The sequence below is a fragment of the Chiloscyllium punctatum genome, chromosome 3, assembly GCF_047496795.1.
Source record: "Chiloscyllium punctatum isolate Juve2018m chromosome 3, sChiPun1.3, whole genome shotgun sequence".
Taxonomy (NCBI): Eukaryota; Metazoa; Chordata; class Chondrichthyes; order Orectolobiformes; family Hemiscylliidae; genus Chiloscyllium; species Chiloscyllium punctatum.
This window is the reverse complement of record NC_092741.1, coordinates 130,427,101-130,445,479: the sequence shown is the minus strand read 5'-3', so window position 1 is coordinate 130,445,479 and position 18,379 is coordinate 130,427,101. Positions and strand designations below refer to the sequence as shown.

At 38.6% G+C, this 18,379-nt stretch overlaps 1 protein-coding gene across 3 annotated transcripts in view; it reads right to left on the bottom strand.

Annotated features, from left to right (window-relative positions):
- The window catches only part of agpat5 (1-acylglycerol-3-phosphate O-acyltransferase 5 (lysophosphatidic acid acyltransferase, epsilon)), a 103,582-nt gene that overhangs the window by 60,518 nt on the left and 24,685 nt on the right, over nt 1–18,379 (bottom strand). For all 3 annotated transcript variants that reach the window (XM_072560627.1, XM_072560635.1, XM_072560645.1), the window contains 3 exons: nt 13,910–13,979; nt 8,609–8,724; nt 957–1,046 (listed from right to left, as the gene is read on the bottom strand). In XM_072560627.1, the coding sequence (XP_072416728.1) occupies nt 957–1,046; nt 8,609–8,724; nt 13,910–13,979 (276 nt within the window). The remainder of the gene's footprint in view (nt 1–956; nt 1,047–8,608; nt 8,725–13,909; nt 13,980–18,379) is intronic.

Below are 18,379 nucleotides of genomic sequence, written 5' to 3'. Positions count from 1 at the left end.
TAATTAAACAGGATCTTCAAAGCAACTTGACCCAGCGTGGGAACTGAACTCATGCTTTGCAGTTGCTCTTCCTATTATCAACTACTCACCCAACCAACTGAGCTAGGATTGCATTGTTCTGAAAATGTCAACGATCGCCAATAAGGACTGCAATTCCAACAATTCTGTACCTCAAAATGTGATGGACACCTGAAAAGGGCATGTGAGAATGACAAGATACCTAAATGCTAATATATATGTATTCCAGCAGCCAATGGACTAACTTCAGATCATTTACCATGTGCATATTTTGCTACCTCCAGGTCCAATAATCCCCCCAAAACCTCTATTTGCTCCATAGAATACAATATTGGAACTAAGTAATATCAAAGCAATGGTGTCCATCTAGGAGATTTCACCTCCCTCCACTAATTGCTGTTCTCCAGGTAAAATGGGAAATTTACACAGGCATTGGCAACACACCATGTTTAAAATAACTAAAGTATTACATCTCCAGCACCACACTGAATCCACTAATGAGGAGAATTTCATGATATAATGATCCCAAACACAAACAATTCTGGTCAAATTCCTTTCTTTTCTTGCTTTAATATCTCAAACAGGGGTGGAACAATAATTGCATTTGATCCTCAAAAACATTACAACTCACAGGACTTCCGATTCTTGGAAACTACACCCATGTGACAGAATTAAATTTTCCCTTGTCCTGCTATGTTACATACTGCAAATACAGACAATGTATTTTAGTTCACCAAAAAATAGTCTAAGCAACTGGTTAAAAAGTTTGGAAGTTCTGAGATCAGGTCATAAACCAACGGTGCAACCATTTCAAAGATAAAATGTCATTCAAGATCAATTACCATTAGAGCATAGTTTACAAAAATAGAAAAACAAAATTAAACTTTAAGCAATATTTATCTAATATTGCCAAACATAAACCATATTGAAATACTTACTGGAGTGCCCACTATTATCTGTTGCTCAAGTTTATCAGCCATTGCTTTTTCGTTGAATTTGGCACTTCGCTTGACATATATTCCTCCGTGCTAAAATATAGATATTATGAATGACATCTTACTGCAAAGTTCACTGGGTTTCATCAGAGAAGTTTTAAAATTACAATGTAAACAGCACAACTGATAACATTATTATTGATGGCTTTCAAAGTGATAACTGTTGATGGATAAACTTTACCAGTCCTGTATATCCACAATGGACAAATCTATAGTCCTTTATATTATATCAAAAGTGCACAAAATGCATTAAATATGGCGTACAGGTCTCCATAGTCAAAAATCACACAACACCATCAGTTGAAGAAGCAGTGATTTGAAAGCTAGTGCCTCCAAATGAACCTGTTGGATTATATACCTGGTGTTATGTGATTTTTAACCTTGCCCACGCCAGTCCAACACCAGTTCCTCCAAATTACAGATCTCCAGTTCAACGTTAAACTTAAGAGTTCGCTTTAGAAGCTATAATCAAAAAGTCACTTTTTGCTATGCAAATATGAAACAATTAATGTTAAATAAGTTATTACTCTCAGTGACAAACCTTAAATACTTCCCACTTCAACATAATTGGTTGAGCTGTTATCAAGATCCCAATTAATAGCGCTGAAAACAGAAAACTAAAAACTTCCATCATTTTACTCAAACTGTGACTGCAGCTGCTAGTCTCACTTCTACTTTTATTGGTATAAATTAAAGGACTGGCTGCTTTCCAGTATTTTGTCAAATGGAACCACGCTGCAAAATCAGTACATTGTAGGTCTACTATGTATACCATGCTGCAATTATTACTTTTTTCCAGTGTGGCCTTTTCAAAAATCTTACACAATACATTGTTCAACTGAATTAATCTTTCAAATACACAAATGAAATTTGCTTCAAACACTGCAGCCTTAAAATCCTATAAGTTGCTGACTTGTGATCAAATTGCTTAATGGCCTCCACCTTCAGGATTTTTAATTTATCAAATGGCTACTTCCTGAGTTTACTGCACAAGAGCATAATCCATAGGAATCGATATGCTTGCTTTGGAAAATAATTTGACATATAGGGAAAAGGCCTGAGAGTGGAACAAGGTGAATTGTTCTTTCAGAGGACTAGCATGAACAGTACAGACGAAACAGCCTCTTTCTATGCTGTAACCCATCCCTGATTCTATGGCATTGTAACTGGGGAAAAAAAAACCTTGTTCAGTTTGTTATCTGTAAGAGTGAACATGGGGGTCTTCAATAGTGACTACCATGTTGGATATGTACAAAAAGTTTTTTTTTGTTTACAGATTTTAAATAATGAAAAAACTGTCTTTCTTAAAAAATACTGTCTACAATTCATGGAACACCAAGGTTTGCTAGTCTGGATTACAGTTTAGATACTCATGCAGAAGATAATGAAATAACGGAATTACATTCGGTTATGATCACTTCTCAGAAAGCATTCATCATCATTGAAAAGGATAGCAGGCTAAAAGGCTTAAAATGCATTGAATAGACTTGTATTTCCTTCACTGTAGAAGATTGAAGGATGATTTATTTGAATTATTGATCTGATCCTAATTAATAAGTCTGAACACAGGAGACAGATGACCAGAACAAGGGGATATAACATGAAAATTAAAGCAAGCCATTCAGGGCTTATGTTAAGAACTTCAATGATCAAAGGGAAGTGGAAGTTTGGAAAAGGTACCCCATAAAGTTGGGTCAATTAAAAATTTTGAAATTAGTGTTCATAAGATTTGAACAGAAAATTTATCTAACTAGCTTGATGTCACCACAAACCCCAGGAACCCCATCCAAGAGAAACATATAAATAGAAAGCAGGAGACAACAGCTTTGCTTCACTTGGAGTTCGCCACTGATGATGTTACCTAGCCAGGTAATGAAACGCCTGGATATCAAACCTACAGCTCAGCGAGCAAACCTACACCCTAAACCTCAACCTGAGCTACAAACCTTCACAAACCTTGCAGGAATCAACAATACAGGGACATAAAGGGTTGGAGTTCTACAGATAAAGTGTAACTATCTAGAGAGAAAGTTAAGAGTAGGATATCAAATTGTAGCCATTATTTCTAGTGTCACATGATTGGAACAGTAATACATATGAAGTTAATATGTAGCTGGAGACATGACACAGGTGGAAAGGCTTCAGATTCCTGAGGCATTGATTCCCATCCTGGAAAAGATTAGCCCTGTACCAAACATACAGGTTGCATCACAACAGGGTTGGGCTACTGGTCTTACACTGAGATCAACTGGTGCTGTGGAGGGTGGATTAAATAAACTGGAGAAGGGAAGTCCAGATGAAGCAGTAAAGAGGAAAATAGAATGGTACATTGAATAAAGAGTAGCTCATCAATAGATGGGATATGGTAAGCATATGCAAGGCAGATGATAATGGATTTTAAGCATGTGTACAAAAACTCCAGAGGAAGGCAAACTTTGAGAGCTCCAGGCATGTCGTACAGGTGGAATATAGTATCATGGTGTTTGTGTTCCTGTGCTAGTGATCCAGAGACTCTGATGATTGATCAAAAGAAAATGTAATTTGATAAATCTGGAATAAAGAGCCACCAGTCAGTGACCATGAAACCAGGGATTGTCATAAAAACTCACTGGGTTCACTGATTCCCTTTAGAGAAGGAAATGTGTCATCCTTAAATTGATCTGAGAACCAGTAACACAAATCTGCTGATTCCTAACTGGCTTCTAAAATGGCTTATTGAGCCACTCAGTTGGACTGAACTATTGCAGAGTACACAATTAAACCTAGGTACATCACTTGAATCAACAAACACACCCAGCCCAATTGACCATCCTCATCTAAGGACTTGGCAGATTTCAGAGAACTGTCCCACAGTCAATTCAAACGAAAGATTGACACAATCTGACTCTTTAAGATAGACATTTTAGCAAATGTCTCACCCCTCTCCACCATTTCTAGGGGTGCACTGTAAAGAGATCATAAAATGCTGCATAGTTGTTTGTAAATCGACAGCGAATCTGAGTCAGCGAAGGAAGCAGTTTTTGTTCATAATAAAAAAGCACAGAGTGGCTCAGAGGATACAGAAAATAATCTGGATGAAAGACTTCAATGAGTAGTTGGCTAGCAACCAAGTTGTCATCTCCTGAAGGCGGTATCTATTAGACTGAGACTGTGGCTAGTGGTGATATAAGAAACACAAACATAAGTCAAGTTATCACAAATGTTCTGCTCATGACAGTATGAGAAGTGGCACACTGCACTGATGAACAAACCTGTCAATTATAGGGCAATCAGTCTGGTGGTGAGCAAATTTGGGGAAACATTAATCCAAGATGGAAATTTTCAAGGTAATCAGGGCTGGTGATGCCACTGGCTAGAGTCAAACCTGGCACAAAGGAAGATGGCAAGGGTTATTGGGGTGTCAACCACCTCAGTCATGCATCGTCACTTCAAGATTTCTTTAGGGTAGCGGTCTGCGCAAGGTGTTTCATCATAAGATCAGAAGTTGGGATGTTCACTGATGATTTCATCATGTTCAGCACCATTTATGACTCCTTAGATTCTGAAGCAGTCAGTGTCCAAATGCAAGACCCGGTCAATATTCAAGTTTGGGCTGATAAACAGCAAGTAACATTCACATCATACATGTGCCAAGCAAAAACAACCTCCAAGAAAGGAGTATTCAACCACCAACGCTTGACACTGGCATTAATGGACCATTAATTAATGAATTGATCAATGACATTACCATTACTGAATGTCCAAATATCTACATCTTGTGTGGTACCACTAACCAGAAACTGAACCTTACCATGTATTTAAATATGGAGGCTGTCAGAGCAGGTCAATGGTTAGGAGTTCTATGGGACATAGTTCACCTCTTGGCTGCTCATTGCCTATTCACCAACTACTCAGCACTAGTCAAAAAAGTGTGATGGAACTCTCCACTGGCCTGGCTGCCGGCACTCAAGAGATTTGACACCATCCAGGAAAACAAAATCTGTTCTGTCATCATTACATCTAACACTTCCAACACTTACCCCATCCACCAGTGTGTGTACTATCTACAAGATGCACTGCAACACCTCACCAAGGGTTCTAAAAATTACCCTGAAACATGTAACCTCTCCCACTATGACAGACAAATGCAGCTAAGAGAGGGCATGAAAAATCCTTGGCGGATAGGATCAAGGATAACCCCAAGGCATTCTATGCGTATGTGAGAAACCTGAGAATGACGAGAACGAGGGTAGGTCCGATCAAGGACAGTAGTGGGAGACTGTGTATTGAGTCGGAAGAGATAGGAGAGGTCTTGAATAAGTACTTCTCTTCAGTATTTACGAACGAGAGGGACCGTATTGTTGAAGAGGAGTGTGAGAAACAGACTGATAAGCTAGAAGAGATACCTGTTAGGAAGGAAGATGTGTTGGACATTTTGAAAAACTTGAGGATAGACAAGTCCCCCGGGCCTGACGGGATATATCCTAGGATTATGTGGGAAGCAAGAGAGGAAATTGCAGTACCGTTGGCAATGATCTTCTCGTCTTCACTGTCAACGGGGGTGATACCAGGGGACTGGAGAGTAGCGAATGTTGTGCCCCTGTTCAAAAAAGGGAATAGGGATAACCCCAGGAATTACAGGCCAGTTAGTCTTACTTCTGTGGTAGGCAAAGTAATGGAAAGGGTACTGAGGGATAGGATTTACGAGTATCTGGAAAGACACTGCTTGATTAGGGACAGCCAGCACGGATTTGTGAAGGGTAGGTCTTGCCTTACAAGTCTTATTGAATTCTTCGAGGAGGTGACCAAGCATGTGGATGAGGGTAGAGCAGTGGATGTAGTGTACATGGATTTTAGTAAGGCATTTGATAAGGTTCCCCATGGTAGGCTTATGTGGAAAGTCAGGAGGCATGGGATAGAGGGAAATTTGGCCAATTGGATAGAAAACTGGCTAACTAGTCGAAGGCAGAGAGTGGTGGTAGATGGTAAATATTCAGCCTGGAGCCCAGTTACAAGTGGAGTTCCGCAGGGTTCAGTTCTGGGTCCTCTGCTGTTTGTAATTTTTATTAATGACTTAGATGAGGGAGTCGAAGGGTGGGTCAGTAAATTTGCAGATGATACGAAGATAGGTGGAGTTGTGGACAGTGAGGAGGGCTGTTGTTGGCTGCAGAGGGACTTAGATATGATGCAGAGCTGGGCTGAGGAGTGGCAGATGGAGTTCAACCCTGCCAAGTGTGAGGTTGTCCATTTTGGAAGAACAAATAAGAATGCGGAATACAGGGTTAATGGTAGGGTTCTTAGTCAGGTGGAGGAACAGAGGGATCTTGGGGTCTATGTACATAGATCTTTGAAGGTTGCCACTCAGGTGGATAGAGTTTGTAAGAAGGCCTATGGAGTATTATCGTTCATTAGCAGAGGGATTGAATTCAAGAGTCGTGAAGTGATGTTGCAGCTGTACAGGACTTTGGTTAGGCCACAGTTGGAGTACTGTGTGCAGTTCTGGTCGCCTCACTTTAGGAAAGATGTGGAAGCTTTGGAGAGGGTGCAGAGAAGATTTACCAGGATGTTGCCTGGAACGGAGAGTAAGTCGTACGAGGATAGGTTGAGAGTTCTCGGCCTTTTCTCGTTGGAACGGCGAAGGATGAGGGGTGACTTGATAGAGGTTTATAAGATGATCAGAGGAATAGATAGAGTAGACAGTCAGAAACTTTTTCCCCGGGTACAACAGAGTGTTACAAGGGGACATAAATTTAAGGTGAAGGGTGGAAGGTATAGGGGAGATGTCAGGGGTGGGTTCTTTACCCAGAGAGAGTGGTGGGGGCATGGAATGCGCTGCCTGTGGGAGTGGTAGAGTCAGAATCATTGGCGACCTTTAAGCGGCATTTGGATAGGTACATGGATGGGTGCTCAATCTAGGATAGAAGTTCGGCACAACATCGTGGGCCGAAGGGCCTGTTCTGTGCTGTATTGTTCTATGTTCTATGTTCTATATACACTGAAACACCACCACCTGCAAGTTCTTCTCCAAGCCATATTTCATCCTGACTTAGAGCTAAACCAGTATTCCTTCACTGTTATTGGATCAAAACTGAAACTCCCTCCTGAACAGCACCATGAAAAGGCTTAAACCATGTGGCTACAACATCTCAAGAAGGTAGTTCACCATCACCTTGGGGACAATTAGGGTTCAGGACTAGAGACTGGCTTAGCCAGTGACATTGGCATCCTAATAAAAAAGACAATCAATTGGCACATAGAAAATTATGACTCAACAAATTAGGTCAGCATGGATTTGTTAAAGGCTACTCATGCTTTGACTTGTTTACTCAAATTATTTGAAACAATGGCAATTGATTAAGGTATTGCAAATTATATAATGTATATGACTTTCAAAAGTGTTTGATAAAGTAACATATAATAGACTGTTACTTGTCGCTTGCAAATACTGTTAGTTAAGCAATAGAAATCAGTGAGTAGTGACCATTTGTGTCAGGCTGATGGAAGTTTGCAGTAGTGTTCTCCAAGGATCAATATTAGAAGCATCACCTTCTTTAACATATATTCATGACCTAGATATGAACGTATATATGGCAGATTTTCAAAGTTTGCATCTGACAACTGGACTGTAGTAAACAGTGAAAAAGCATAGCTTTCATTATTTTTTCATAGGATGTGAGGCTTACTAGTTAAACTAGCATTTACTGTCCATCTTCAATTGCTCGAGAAGCAGAAGGACATGGGAAATCCATTGCAAACCTTACAGCCTTAACAAATGAAAGTACAACGGCCAACAAAAGAACAAATAAATTTAAAATATTCAAGATGCCTGAACTGAAGGTCTGTAGCTATCATACAGGATTGTAGAGCTGGAGGTGATTGTAGAAATAGAAAAGGATGAAATCTTGAAGGGCTTTTAGGACAAAGTTTGGAGTTTTTGAATGCAAGAACTGCTCAATTATGAGCTAATGTAGGTCAAAAAGTGCAGAGATGATGGTGATCCAGTCTTGACATGTCAGGACATGAACAGTAGAATTTGTGACGGCTTCAGACTGAGAGTTTTTTTTATTCTTTACCTTGAATGTAATAAGTTCAAAGCAGTTATTCAATAACAGGACAATTCAAAGTTTGTGAGAAGATTTGTAGCTTGGGTGCTCGTTGTTGTGGTTCTGTTCGCCGAGCTGGGAATTTTTGTTGCAGACGTTTCATCCCCTATCTAGGTGACATCCTCAGTGCTTGGGAGCCTCTTGTGGTCTATAAATGCCGGAGGAAACATCACAGAAGTGCTTCACAGGAGGCTCCCAAGCACTGAGGATGTCACCTAGACAGGGGACGAAACGTCTGCAACACAAATTCCCAGCTCGGCAAACAGAACCACAACAACAGGACAATTATTCAAAATGGCATGTTAAATAGCTGACGTGCTTTTACATTAAAAGGAATCGTGCAAAATGAGGTTGGTGTTCAATTGAAGGTCTGTTTTCATAAGCAGAAAGGCATGGCAGAAACTGGTTGACCAGAAAATGTCTGAGTAAACCAATTACATAATTCTTTGAATTCAAATTGCTTCCAATGCAAATTGTTTGCCTTCCGCACAAAATTTAAACAAGGTACCATACCTGAGAGAAATACCATCCATACAAGGGGAGCCACTTCAACCCATCCTTTAGAACGTAACGCACATGGCCAAGTGCATTTTGCCGGATTGCTAACATATCAGCAATAATCCAGTCAACTGAACAAGAAAAATACATTGCTCAGAATTTTATAGACATTTATATATATGTATATACTTTTAATATACAGAACATGTTGAAGATTTGTTTTATGTTTGAGAAAGGTCTGTTTTTGAACCAGCCTATTCAAGAGTTCAAAAGCTGTAACATTTTTATTTGTCTGTGGAATAGATTTATATGCAGGGAATGCAATACTATACAAATGCTCAAAGATTCACGGAAATAGAAGCTCCTAATCATTTAAGAAGTGGCTCCAAACCTAAAAATAAGTCCAATCCATTTATGAGATCACTTAGATGTCACAATTATCAAATGAAATCTTTGGAAAGCCCTTGCGCTTTTACAAATAAATAATACTTGTCCCCTGTGACTAAGTACTCACGACATCAGATTAAGCAAGAGAAAATAAACATTCAGAAGACCTGCAACCTCAATTTACACTGAAACAGAACACCTATAAAAATGGCATACGAGCCTTATTAGAACATGATGCAACTCAATTCTTTTTTTTTTGAATTTGACTTTATAAAAAGCCCATCAGATGACATTGCTTGATTTCTGTTTAGTAGTAAACTTACTTTTTATGTCAATTATTTGACTGCAATTGAAGAGAGTATCATACAGAAAATGGTGAATTCAAAAACAATAGCAAAATGGGCCTTTTTAAAAGTAAAATCTTGGTTCTGTAACTTCATTAGGTTATTAAATTTAAGACAGATGACGTGTGCTAAGTTGTGGGTACCCCCATTTCACATTTGTTAGATCACTTTCCTGTGGCTATTCAATATACATTTCTTGTTCAGAACCTCACAAGCCTAGTCTTCTGTCTCTTCCATGTGACCTTCCTTTTCTCCCATCACTGATAGTTTTGAATAGGGATGGAGCAGCGCACTATCACTTAAATTGCAACAAAGTTGCCAAACTGCCCATTGGTATTTTCCAAAGGATTCACTGAGACCAGCTGAAGCCTCAATGAAGGAAAGAACTGATTTTTGCACAGGCAAGTTTGCAGATAACAATATATTACAACTATGCTTCTTCTACTATCAAATTACATGACTGCAGAAGATTAAAAAGAATTAAATGAGTAAAGATAGCTGAGAAGTGGTGGTCAGTATGGGGAAAATTAATTCACCACTATTGAATTCAAGGAAGGCAAAACAAAACATTGTGTTTGTGTGACAGACTAGCAGCTGCAAGTGAGCAAAAGGATGTGCGTACTCACATGTCTCATTTATTACATATCTATCAAAAGTTAAATGAAACACTGACCTTTATCTTAAGGGAGAGGAAGTGACATTTCTTTTCTACAGAACCTTGAATAAGCTTTCCTGGAGTATCATGTATAGCTTTAGGCAACAAATAGAGTCATAGAGATGTACAGCATGGAAACAGATCCTTCGATCCAACTAGTCCATGCTGACCAGATATCCCAACCCAATCTAGTCCCACCTGCCAGCACCCGGCCCATATCCCTCCAAACCCTTCCTATTCATATACCCATCCAAATGCCTCTTAAATGCTGCAATTGTACCAGCCTCCACCACTTCCTCTGGCAGCTCAGTCCATACACTTACCACCCTCTGCATGAAAAAGTTGTCCCATTGGTCTCTTTTATATCTTTCCCCTCTCACCCTAAACCTATACCCTCTTGTTCTGGACTCCACCACCCCAGGGAAAAGAATTTGCCTATTTATCCTATCCATGCCCCTCACAATTTTGTAAACCTCTATAAGGTCACCCCTCAGCTTCTGACACTCCAGTGAAAACAGCTCCAGTCTGTTCAGCCTCTCCCTATAGCTCAAATCCTCCAAACCTGGCAACATCCTTTTAAATCTTTTCTGTACCCTTTCAAGTTTCACAACTTCCTTCTGATAATAAGGAGACCAGAATTGCACACAATATTCCAACAGTGGCCTACCCAATGTCCTGTACAGCCACAACATGACCTCCCAACTCCTGTACTCAATACTCTGACCAATAAAGGAAAGCATGCCAAACGTCTTCATCACTATCCTATCTACCTGCGACTCCACTTTCAAGGAGCTATGAACTTGCACTCCAAGGTCTCTTTGGTCAGCAACACTCTCTTGGACCTTACCATTAAGTGTATAAATCCTGCCAAGATTTGCTTTCCCAAAAGGCAGCACCTCGCATTTATCTGAATTAAATTCCATCTACCACTTCTCAGCCCATTGGCCCATCTGGTCCAGATCCTGTTGTAATCCGAGGTAACCCTCTTTGCTGTCCACTACACCTCCAATTTTGGTGTCTTCTGTGAACTCACTAACTATACCTCTTATGCTCGCATCCAAATCATTTATGTAAATGACAAAAAGTAGAGGACCCAGCACCGATCCTTGTGGCACTCCACTGGTCACAGGCCTCCAGTCTGAAAAACAACCCTCCACCACCACCCTCTGTATTCTACTTTTGAGCCAGTTCTGTATCCAAATGGCTAGTTCTCCCTGTATTCCGTGAGATCTAACCTTGCCAATCAGTCTCCCATGAGGAACCTTGTCGAATGCCTTACTGAAGTCCATATAGACCACATCTACCACTCTGCCCTCATCAATCCTCTTTATTACTTCCTCAATAAAAGTGAATCAAGTTTGTGAGACATAATTTCCCACGCACAATACCATGTTGACTATCCCTAATCTGTCCTTGCCTTTCCAAATATATGTACATCCTGTCCCTCAGGATTCCCTCCAACAACTTGCTTACCACCAACATCAGGCTCACTGGTCTATAGTTCCCTGGCTTGTCCTTACCACCCTTCTTAAACAGTGGCACCACGTTAGCCAACCTTCAGTCTTCTGGCACCTCACTTGTGATCAATGATACAAATATCTCAGCAAGAGGCCCAAGCAAACACTTCTCTAGCTTCCCACAGAGTTCTAGGTACACCTGATCACGTCCTGGGGATTTATCCATTTTATGTGTTTCAAGACATCCAGCACTTCCTCCTCTGTAATATGGACATTTTGCAAGATGTCACCATCTATTTCTCTACAGTCTATATCTTCCATGTCCTTTTCCACAGTAAATACTGATGCAAAATACTCATTTAGTATCGCCCCCATTTTCTGCGGCTCCGCACAAAGGCCGCCTTGCTGATCTTTGCAGGGCCCTATTCTCTCCCTAGTTACCCTTTTGTCCTTAATGTATTCTCAAAAATGATTTTTCTTGTAGACAAGACAGCACAAATTCCCCAGAATTATAGAAGGCTTAATGGAGTTTCATCACAATGGCAGACTTCACGTTTATTTGAAATTAGATAGATGAAGGATGACTACCTTCTTTCAAATGATATGGGATTTGTTCACAGTAAATAAAGATAATATATCTAAATATTCAAGAGAAAAATCCAGGAAGCATTTCTTCACAAAAGGTAACGAGCATCCTGAATGTTACTCCTTAACTCCACTATCTGCCCCAAAACCTGCCAAGAATCAGTCAATTATCAAGAATTTTTTAAATTCAAGAATATTATAGGTAGCCACCGCTATCTGAAACTAGAGCATTCCCAGGAACCTTTCCTAAGTCGGAAATGGTGTAAAGTGAAGGCGCACAATTTATATGGGAAAAAGTACCACCGTTTTTCGTAAAAACAAAAATCCTCTGGATTCGCATCAACAGGTACTAATGCAAGTCTTTCGTAAAAGTGAAATTACGTAAAGCGAATGTTCAAAAAGTACGGGATACCTGTAAACGCTTTGTTGGATTACGGTAAGATATACATCATCCATTATCAAAGGTAAATGATGGAATGTATTTGTCGGATTAAATGGTTCACTCTTCTTTCTATCTCCAGTATTTGTCTCTTCCAAATTAAGGCAAAGGCAAAATCTGATCTTGGTATTTTCTACTCCTCCTGCACCTTCTCGTCCTTTGGAGTACCTCATTTTGCAAGAGTCCATCATTCCTCCTTTCAAAATTTGACTGCAATTACTGTTACATGCAAGTCTCAACCAAGATATCAGTCAGTCATTTCTGTCAGCATGGTAAATTACCCCTCTTGATCCTTCATGACCAGCCAGCAACTTTAAACACAGCTGGTCACTTACCCTTCTTCAATTGCCAGGTGGTTACAATTAAACTCATCTGGATCTGTTCCTATTTATCCAAACATAGTCAGAGAACTTCAAAGACCACTCTTCCTACTCATACATTGTTACCATCTGGAGGTGCACACACACCAAACTCTGGCCTTCTCCAAAATTTCATTTGCAGGGTGATCTTTGACAACATCACCTAAAAGCATATGAAGTCCAAATATCAAGCTCATAACACTCAGCTCTATTGCTGTATCAATTCTTGAACTTGCTACAGTTTCTGATATGTCACACTGCTTGGCCAAATGTCCATATTTGGTAGGATTAGAAATTTTCTCCAAAAATAAACTGAGAAGACCAGAGTTATTGGCTTTGCTTCCCACCACAAGCTCGGTTCTTCAACATATATTCGAACTTTTTCCCAGACACAAAACAGAACCAGTCCACTTGCAGCATATGATGTGTGTTTTACCCTGACAAGATTCTTCTGTCCACATATTGACTCTGTTATCAAGATTACCCACTATTACCTTTCAACATGACTTGACCACATCCCTGCATAACTGCTAATGGAACCCTGACTCATATGACTCCTGAAGTTGAATATATTCCAGCTGCTTTTCATTACTAATTCCATGTAAACATACATATCCAGAACCACTGCTCCCATCTTAAATTGCACCAAGTTCTCGTCTCTCCAATAACCGGTGCTTCCTTATATATATATATATATATTATATATATGCTCCTGTCCCAGTAAAACCTCAATTTAAAGTTCCCATATAAAAGCATAATACTATGGATACTGGAAACTTGAAATAAAAACTGAAAATGCTGGAATTGCTCAGCAGAGGCAGGATTCTTGCACTTAACTGCCAAAATACTGATAACCCTTTAACTTTGATAAAGTGCTGAAACTTCATAGAATTATAATAGGTCATTCCAATTTAAACCTAGGCATACAATTAATCATAGGAAACAATAAGCCAAAACCATATTAAAATTAGCTTTTTAATTCTTTCAATTGTAATCGTAAACGCAACAATAGAATAGAAAACAATTTAAGATTCAGAACAGAAAACAGTATATTTAAGTAAATCTTCAACATGAAAATAAGCTCCCTTACCTGTGCACTGATGGTTAGATAAATAAACTATGTTTTCCTTTTTCTCTGGCAGGTTTCCATATATAACAACCTGTAAAAAGTTTTACAGTTCATTATAATGCATTTACAATGACTCAATATTATGAACACCATAGTATTGATCAGGTTGTCCCCACCCAACACAAATCTTACGAGTCTATCAATTTACCATGCACTTTGCAGACCATGCAAAGTTGTCAAAACAAAAGTATGGTAAAGCCAGAATATTTACTTATCAAAATCTTGAACAAAATTCCAAACAATGTATATTGCTTTAAATTCTTAGCAACTTTGTTTTCAAAAATAACAGCTGTGCTATTTTAAGCATACTCAAGATTGTTTCTTGCCATAGAAAGGGTTTGTTTATTGCAGATGATTCAGTTTTTTTTAAAAAGGGTACCGGCTTCACAGGAACACCTAGCAAACATTTAAGCTAAAAAACACACTTCAACTATTTAACTCATACACTGTGCCACTTGGCTAGTGATATTTTGATTAAAAAACAAGGTCAACAATTCCTCAGAAAATTCTTCCTCTCCAGTTTCATGAAGATGTCACTCTCTTAATGCAATAACAAGTTGTCTGATATTTGTAATCTCTTGTTTCCAAAACAGTCTAAATGCTGCAATTTTTCCCCATTAAATACCAATTTGCCAACAGGACTGATGTAAGTCTGAGAAATAAGAGGCCTCATTTTACATGCCTTGTTTCTTGCTTTATGGAAACGATTGATCAGTCACTGAAGCAAAGGCATGCTCAGGGGGATGATCATATATGCTCAAAGAAAATCTCCAGAACCCCATCAGTCTCCTTGTCAATCAAACTGATTTACTTTTACATTACCTTTTTATTCAAAAACAAAGAATAAATAAGCATACTTTGTGGAAACAGGTTTCTAACATTATCTCACTTTCCTTGGAATTGGCAGGAGTAGTGAAGGAAGACAGAGTTTTGAAAACATTTTAAGAGAACTCAACCCGAAGGTGTGACACAATCAGTTGGAATTTAAATTCCTATTAAAACCAATCAGCCAATTGTTAGTGCAAGAATTGTCCCAAACACTTTGCTGTCGCTCTTAACAGATTCAATAACTCAGCTTTTAAGGCTATGCAGCAGTGGCAGGAGTTTCAGTTTAATGATACTAGGTATAAGCTTGGACCCATTAACACTCCTACAAAAGATCTGGAGTAGAGTTGAAGGTCTTTCAAAGATGGCTGCACTGCGATATTCCTTAAGTTCACATTCCTGCTCTTTCTCCACAATCCTTGGTAACCATAATCATTAAGAATCTATCTCAGCCTTTTAATGTATGCAAGGATTCTGCCCCACTTCACCAGCCCTCTGTGGCAAGAAGTTCCAAAGACACTGAACACACAGAATACATTTCTTTTTATAACAGTCTTAAATTAGCAGTCCTTAGTTCATAGACAATACAGTCTGGCCCAAGACTTTCCCATGAGGGGAAACATCCTCTTAGCATTTATCCTGTCAAGCCCCTTAAGAATCCTAGATGTCTCAATGAGATCACCTCTCATTCTTCAATGAGTAGTCTCAAACGGTTTCGCCTTTGCTCAGAAAACAATCCTTTCATACCAGGGATCATCCTAGTGAACCTTTTCTAAACTGCCTCCAATTAAATAATATATTTTCTTTAAAAAGAGAACCAAAGCTGCTCAGGGATATAGGTAGATTAGACAAGTGGGGGAAAAAAATTGGCTGATGGAGTAGTGTAGGGGAAGAGAGATTTTCCACTCTGGCAAGAAAAGCAAAGCAATATACTATTTATATAGAAAGATGATGCAGAAGTGGTGTGGAACAAATACAATCTGTGTCACTTTGTTCAAGATATACAAAACTTGAGTGTGTATGCACAGCAAATAATTAAGATGATAAACAGAATATTGGCCTTTACAATAAGGGAGCTGGAGTACATAAGTCAGCAAAGCCTCAAATATAATTTGGTGTACATTTTTGTCTTGCTTACTTCAGGAGGGATATTCTTGTACTGGAAACAGTTACTTACATATAACTCAATGGATTTGCTAAATGTACATCAACATGCGCCACATATCACAGGTAAAGTTTAACTGACTTTTCCCACTACTTAGCATCTCAAATTTCTAAAGCCAGAGTCTGGATTGAAGATCTATCTTCAAATGAGGAAACAATGCAGAGAATCTATTGCCTAGAAGTCAAAAAGGTAAAAGCAGCAGACTAATAAATTTAAACTTCAGAGCTGAAAAACAAACTTTGCAAGCTGCAGATGGTTCAACACAAGCAAAGTTGTGTGCAAAGATACATCTGACTTGAAGCAATGCATGTGATCCTACAAAATCAAAAAGATATATTTACTAGTGTTGAATCAGATTGGAATTCAAGACACATAATAGCAAGAAAACACAAAACAGAAAGACCTAACTTAGTAATTAGAGGTGATGAAAATTGGGAATCATGCAATAAGCATAGCTGATCTCATTCACATAGAGAATATCAGAATATCAAATTGGAAGAAGCAAATGATGAATTAAGTAAAGCCCTGTCTGTTACATTATTCTGATTCACCTAACATGGGTTAGTACTGTGAATAATAAAATTCAAATAACTCTCCACTAGTGAAGCTAAGAATCAGAAGCAATAGAGAAATGTATACACAGAGCAGGGTTGATTTATTTTTCACTCAACAGGTAAGAAAGATTGCGAAAATTCCGAATACTTGCACACCACTCCCCTCTTACTGTTTTTATTTACTAATACCAAGTATAAATATAGTTAAATTAACAAGGTTTTGGCATCCTGGAGGAAATCAGTAATTCTTGTTCTCATTTACTTCCTCAGGAACTATGTGAAAAATATGTGCTGCACGAGAAGGATTTTCTCCATTCATCTTCTGATTATGAATATATTTGTAAATACAATTTCTGTACCCAAACAGGATGTTACAAATAAGGCATAGAACCTAAGTATGTTGCAAATATGTGCCGACATTGCAAACTGTGATCCAAAGAATGCATTGTAGCAAACCCAGTGCACGCAACTAGCCAGTTATACAAACAATAATGAATTTCAAAGATGAAGTCAATATACTACAAATCTTTCTTTTAACATTTAACACTCCCAACGAATGTGCATTCTCTGTATATCAGCTGAAAACATCTCACGGAAACATTGTATATATTTTTCAAGCTCCTCGTCAGTAGGTAGAAGTGTGATGACAAACATATGATGTGGAGGCGCCAGTGTTGGACTGGGGTGGACAAAGTTAAAAATCACAAAACACCAGGTCACAGTCCAACAGGTTTATAAGGAAGCACTAGCTTTCAGAGCGCTGCTCCTTCATCAGATAGTTGCGATTTAAAATGTTAACATTCACTACATCTCTACGTGTAGCAAACTTGAGCAATCAGACAAGCATACAGAAATGAACTCTCTTTTTAAGAGTGCTCTCTTTACTGAGCAGCCATTTGGAAAATACATGACTGGACGGAGTCAAGTTGTTACTGCAGAAAGCAAGTATGGATATGATGGGCTGAATGAATACTTTCTTTACTCTAACAATTCTGTGCACCATTTTTGCTAATTACGAAAGATTTAACTATAAAGAGAGGAGTAGAATGGCACAGTTTATTGAAATAGCAATGCAGATGGAATTAATAGATTCTATTCCCATCAAGGAGAGGTCAGAAGCAAATTATTCACTTTAGTGAAAGACTTTAACAGGAGACTTATGTTAAGTGAGGAGTAAATGGAAAAGTAGGACTTGTTTTTTCAAAGCAAAACAATGAATAAGCAGATTTTGAAATTCAAAGGAGACCATTGATGTCACCATTCATGTCTTTTTTTTATACTGATAAAAGCTCAAGTTGTCTCAGGACTGTGACTTGATAGTAGTTCTGGGATTTACATATTAATCAATCAATACTTGCATCCTCATTCTAAGTGATTTAAGACTTAACTGCAATGTGTTTTTTTCAATATATCACATCAGTTGTATGACATTTTGACCTTTTATTATAAATTCTATGCCCTATGATCCTGCTCCACTAGTTACCTGACAAAGGAGCAGCATTCCAAAAACCTGTACTTTCAAATAAACCTGTTGGACCTGGTGTTGAGATATTTAACTAAAGTTAAAATGAGTAACACTCTGAGGCACGAGTAGAGCTTTCTCAAACTTAGATTTTCTCTCAAGCTTTTCTATTTCTAAAAGGTGTCACTTTTCACCACATACCATTGGTTCTGCTTTAACGCACATTCCCTTAACGCAAATTGGCTATAATGCGATTGAAGAATCTAGATCATTATGTGTAGAATGTAAGCTTTCTTTACCTGTATTTGCTATAACGTGATTCTGGTCCTATTGGTTTAACTGGTTTCTGCTATTATGTAATTTTCTTCGAATGAGGGATCGCACAGGGACTAAACTATCACATTATATTAGAATAGACTGTATTT